At 35.6% G+C, this 6,000-nt stretch overlaps 1 protein-coding gene across 2 annotated transcripts; it reads right to left on the reverse strand.

Moving 5' to 3' along the window:
• Positions 1–1,039: 1,039 nt before the first annotated feature.
• Positions 1,040–5,721, reverse strand: LOC111890144 (receptor-like protein EIX2). 2 transcript variants are annotated; one of them, XM_042895784.2, is made up of 2 exons: positions 5,501–5,721; positions 1,040–3,953 (listed from the first exon to the last, which is right to left on the reverse strand). In XM_042895784.2, exon 2 carries the CDS (start codon positions 3,924–3,926, stop codon positions 1,200–1,202), a length of 2,727 nt encoding a protein of 908 aa, XP_042751718.1. In that variant the 5' UTR covers positions 3,927–3,953; positions 5,501–5,721; the 3' UTR covers positions 1,040–1,199. The 2 variants fall into 2 exon arrangements, with proteins under 2 accessions (XP_042751718.1, XP_023742065.2); XM_023886297.3 differs by lacking the exon at positions 5,501–5,721 and having other exon boundaries at positions 1,040–4,094.
• Positions 5,722–6,000: the final 279 nt, after the last annotated feature.

The following is a 6,000-nucleotide window of genomic DNA, read 5'->3' on the forward strand; positions in this document are numbered from 1 at the left end:
CAAGTCGACGAGTCGAGGAGCCTCAACTCGGCGAGTTGGATGCTATTTGAGAAACCCTAATTTTTAGGGTTCAAGCCATATAAATATGTCATTATGTCCCATGCCCCAGCCTCCTTATCAGCCTCCTTAGCTCAGAAACTCTAAAACCTAACCCTTATCATCCTTATGTGTTCTTAACCTTTTGAAGATCACGTTTGGTAGCCTGGAGCCTTGGAAAGAAGAATGTTGAAGATATGATGGATAACCTATTGACCCATGTTCAAATCCTTACACCACTCAACCCTTATAGCCATGGAGGTTCGTCTGCAGTGACTCCAGGGCATGAGACAAAACATCATGTTTGCAGCGGGGGATTAATCGGTACACGAAAGCTAGCCGGAAACCCTCGTTAGGGAAGTTCCCTTTCCAAAAAAACAATAAAACTATAATGTAATTAGAATGATAAAAAACAAAATTTTAAAAATGCTTTTTTGTTAATAGACCAAGCAAATGGACCCAACTTCTTTTGTGAATGGAAGACAAAGTCTAGATTGCACAACACACACATAAAAAAAAATAAAAAATAAAAAATAAAAAATAAAAAAAACTTTGTGAATGGATGACCCATAGTGGTAGAGTTTTCAAATCAAATGTCATTATTATATATATTACTCGGTAATCTGAATTGTAGTTCAAGATTTAATGCTAAACGAGTGTTAAAAAAAAATTGTGAATGGATGACCCATAGTGGTAGAGTTTTCAAGTCAAATATCATTATTATATATATTACTCGGTAATCTGAATTGTAGTTCAAGAAATAATGCTAAACATGCGTGTTGCAGTTGCTATAGGAGTGTAAATGAGTTTAATCCATCGCTTTGATGTTGCGACAAATAAAGATTTTGATTATAAAAAGCCTTACACTAAAGGAATCTAAGAATTGTAAAGAGGGTGGAAAATTTCCAGATTGATTATTAAAATATACAACATTAACTTCATTTTCATCTTTTGTTTATTTGCTACAAAAGTATGAACTCTCAGCATGTCTTATTTCACCCTATGCGATAAAGTGGACACCCATGGTGTTAGTGGCATTTTTATTGATATTGGGAACTTAAAAACCCCTGCCAAATTACAATACGATGACCCTAGCCTTAAAAAGAACAGTAACGGTCTGTTCAAGATAAGATACATACTAGAAAACAAGTTAAAAAGAAAAACTATGTATGTCTAACCCTTTGCAAATTTGCGATGAACACCACCACCTTCATATAAACCCAATCTTTGAACCCATCAAAATAGTAAAAAAACTTATGCCTACCACGACGGTTGAGAAGTAGAGTGCCACATGCCATACAAAACCCAGTAACAAAACCAGTGCCCCCACCAATATAGAACCATCTCTCAAGTTCATCTATGTCTTCCTCATCACCCTCGCTTTTATCAACGATTGATGGTACTTGTGATCCTTCATCTCCTCGACATTTTCTGGAAAGGGGAGGTCCACAGAGTCCTGCATTTCCATCATATCTTGAAGGTTCAAAGGACTGGAGTTGAGTGCTTGATGGGATTCTCCCTGACAAGTTATTACACGACATGTCTAGGTAACTCAAGAAGGTCATTTGAGACATGGTTGATGGTATCCCTCCTGATAAACTGTTTCTAGATAAATCCAAAGCCAAAAGGTTTTTCATCTGACCAACTTGCTGTGGAATCTCTCCATGTAGAGCGTTTTTTGACAAGTTCAGGGCAAGCAGTTCATGGAGATCGGTGAGTTCATATGGGATATGTCCAGTTAGATTGTTGCTTGACAGGTCAATGCTCTTCAACAATCCCAGATTACTGGTGAATTCACGCTCATCTCCTTGCCACTCGATCATCGCATAGTCAACATACTCCACATCAATGCGAAATAAATTAATATAAAATGAATAAGGTGAAGGTGCTGTATAGGAATGCACGTTTGGTGGTGGTAAAAATCCTTCTTGAGCCATTCTCGTAAGATTATTCAAACATGAGGGGATGCTTCCATGAAGATTGTTCCTTGAAAAGTCTAAAATTTGAAGATACGGTAATTGACATACCTGTAAAGGGATGGTTCCGACGAGGTTGTTTGATCTTAGGATAAGACCATACAGCCTTGAAAAGTTTTCCCCAATCCAAAAAGGCACATTACCAGAAAACTTGTTGGCCCCCAAATTCAAAAAACTCAAACTCGTGCAATTCTTTAAAGACAAAGACAATTCTCCGGAGAAGTTGTTCTGGTACAAATACAACACCTCCAGTTGTACCAAAGACCCAATAGAGGGAGGAAGCTTTCCAAATAGACTGTTGTGTCCTAGATTGAGAACTTTTAGTTCATTGAAATGCCACAAACAATCTGGAATTTGTCCGGTTAGAGAGTTATGGGAGAGGTCAAGAAATTGTAAAAACCCATCGACAATTTGGCAAATGAAGGAGATTCCTCCAGAGAATTTGTTTCTGGAAAGATTTAACAATGCCAAACTGGAAGGAAGATCCGGTATTGGACCCGTAAAGCTGTTGGAGCTCAAATCTATCAATTTACTTTTGGCAAAACTTGATAGATCCGGTACTTCCCCACTGACGTTGTTGGAAGAGAGATTCAAATAGCTGAATTGCATGTTCCAAAATTGTGGAGGAACTGCATCTGAAATTCTAGTGTTGGAAATATCAAGAAGGGTAAGATTTTCCAGTTTTTGAATCCATTTGGGGAAGTGGGGCCCTAGGTTGCAAGAGCTCAGATCAAGCTGCTCTACAGAAGAAAGGTTTGACATATGATCTGCGGAAGGAACTCCTTGGAGTGGGTTTTTCGAAAGGTTTATAATACGAGCCTTCGACTTTCCAATGTTTTCAGAGATGGCACCACTAAGATAATTTTGAGAAACGTCGATCTTTTTAAGTTTGGGTAGTTCCCACAGTTTCTCGCTTATGGTTCCATTCATGTGATTATCTGATAGGCCCAGAAATGATAGGGATGAAAAGTTTTGGATGAAATCAGGCAGTGACCCTTTAAATTGGTTTCTTCGAGCATACAACTCTTGTAGTGTAAGGGATGTGCATCCAGACAATTTGCTGAGAAAATCAGGAAAATTGACAACAGCAGAGTTGTTATCAAATGCAAAATATTCCAGACTACAGAGGTTACCAAGATATTTGGGTATCCCATCTAACATGTTGCCAGAGAGCAAAAGAACACGAAGCTTATTGGTGGTTAATGGGAACAGCCAACGATACATGGATGAGGTGAGATTGTTGTTTTGGAGAGAAAGGAATTCAATAGATGAAGAAGAAGAAGAGTTGAGAAATGAAGAAGAATATGGATACATGACCTGTGACAGCTCACATCCATCTAAACTTAAATCTGATAGTTTTGGGAGATTCAAAATCACATTTACCCACTGGTTTGCTTTGGCAAGGGAAATCCCATCCATTTCAAGTATCTCCAAATGAGAAAGATGGGACAACCACTCTATGTTTTCAACACTACATCTTCCAACGTATCCAAGGGAAAGCTCTTGCAAGTTGGTGAGGTTTCCGAACTCTTGAGGAATGGTTCCATAAAAAGAGTTATTTGAAAGGTCAAGGAACATTAATTCGGTCAAGGAACCAAAGGACCTGGGAATGGTTCCATTAAAGAAATTTCCGAAAAGATCAAGACGATTCAAGTAGGTTAAGTTAACCAATGAAGGGCTAATCTCACCTACAAGACCAAAAGATCTAATCTCAAGCCCTGTGACATGATGGCCTGTTTCATCGTCACACATGACTCCTCTCCATTCACAACATTCATCATCTTCAGGTCTCCATGTAGAGAGACCACCATAAGGGTCTTGAAGGTTTGCTTTGAATTGAAGGAGAGCATGTCTCTCCTTATCCAAACACTTGTTTGTGACAACACCATTATCATCTCCTCCTCCTCCTTCCATTGCTACCAGTTGGTTGGTAGTTGTATTCTGAACGAATAGCAAGAGAAATGAGAAAATTATAAAAACACAACGATGCATGATGTAAATGCAGATGTACGTTGGTGAATTTTGCTTGTGTTGATGTATACATATACAAATATGCCCCTATGAAGGTTATATATATAGCCAATGCCAACCGTGAAGATAAATTATTAAAGTGGATGGACTCAAATTGGTGGCCTATTTGCATGGGGCATACAACACTTACTTTCCATGAAATTTAAATTGACCCAAAGTAGACCTTCGAAGACTTGCAAGTCATGGCAATTTGTATTTAATATTAATATCTTTTCCAATATTGTAATATTTTTTGGTCATCAAATTATGTGATATAATTCTAAAAAAACAAAATGATGGAATCAAATAGAGTAACCATCCATGAAATACCGATATGAAGATTTGGGTTTAAGAATGTAATAACTATATAATGTGTCAGGAGCTATAGTGAAAAATAACCATATATAGTGAAAAATACAATTTCTTTTTTCATATATTTTTTTACTGATTTAGCACTTCGCAACCATCACCAATTTTCATCCCTTTTAAGTAATTTTGATTTTAACAAAATCAGACACATCAAAATAACCATATATAGTGAAAAATACAATTTGAGAAGAAAATATTTCATCTAAACCTACTAAATTTATTTTTTGAAACTCTTTTTTGTATATTTAATTATAGTTTATGTAGATTAATGTTTATGATTATGATTGACAAACAAACACACACACGTTTAACTGATGGGGAAAAATAAAAATCACAAGATTCACATACGATAAGGTTTTCTTCCATTCAGGTCTCTCCATCCCTCCACGTTCCTCCAACAACCATCTCACATTCACACCCCAACTCAAGAGCCAATAAAACTCTCACACTCTCACAACTCAACAATTACTGATTTTTGACATTTATTGATAACAATATCTGTAACTGTTTTATTTTTTTAGTTTCACATTTAGATAGTTCGTAAAATTGCAACAGAAAAAAAAAAGATTTGATTATTAATGTTATCATTTTAGAATACGGTAATCTCATGGGAAGTGAAGAAGGTACGATGTAGAAAAGAATGCACTGATTGACTCAATAATGTAGAAAGAATTCAATGCTGAGTCAATAAGATAAAAAGAGGGACAACCCTAATTGACAATGGTGGCCCCAAACCACTAAAGGGCGAATGAGACTTCTTTCTTTTTTTATACCGTAAGAAATGCTATAGAAGACTGAGACAGCACAAATAAATTTACATCGTAAGAATCATCGTTCTTGATTATTGGATCTGATCTTCAAATATAAGAGAAACATGAAGAAAAAAAACTAGTTTAGATTCATTCATTTATAGCTAACTGAATATTATGGGAAACGATTAGATCTACAAGAAAGCGTACTATGGAAAATAAAAATATGAAGAAAGATCAAACTAAGAGTCTCACATAACATCAATTAACCAATCTACACAGGTTAAACTTCATGAAAATCGGAAAACGGAGTAAGTTTACAAGAAAATTTTAAAGTTTGATAAAGTGGTTAGAGGATACCGGAGACGAGATTTAATATCGTCAATAGTCTGTTTGAATGGGGGCTTTTTATTGCTGGTTTCTCTTTTGCCTGCTGAAATTATCGTTTTTCTGTGTAGTCTTCATCTTCAGACCCAAACCAACAAACGATAACCGGGTGATCGACGGTAATTCAGTAAGTTTGCTATAAGGCCTTGGCCCGATGTTTGCTAAAGAAAAAAATAGGACCAATATATCATGAACCATTTTGTTTTTTCAGTGCTTTATTGTCTCAAAATCTATAAATATTTGTTTATATTCAACGATAAAAATGCAAAAATAGTCTCTATAATATGTATTTTTTATTTTGGAAAATGAACCAAATCATGAACATTTTTATTGGAGGTCATTCCTAACATGTTTGTATGCGGTTTTAGTACCTTAAAAATTTTAAATGACTAAATTACCTTTATAATATTTATTTTCCATTTTTTTTCTTTCTATAAGTATTTATATTTATATATGTTAAATAAAATTAAAGG

This window comes from Lactuca sativa, chromosome 6, assembly GCF_002870075.4.
Source record: "Lactuca sativa cultivar Salinas chromosome 6, Lsat_Salinas_v11, whole genome shotgun sequence".
Lineage (NCBI taxonomy): Eukaryota > Viridiplantae > Streptophyta > Magnoliopsida > Asterales > Asteraceae > Lactuca > Lactuca sativa.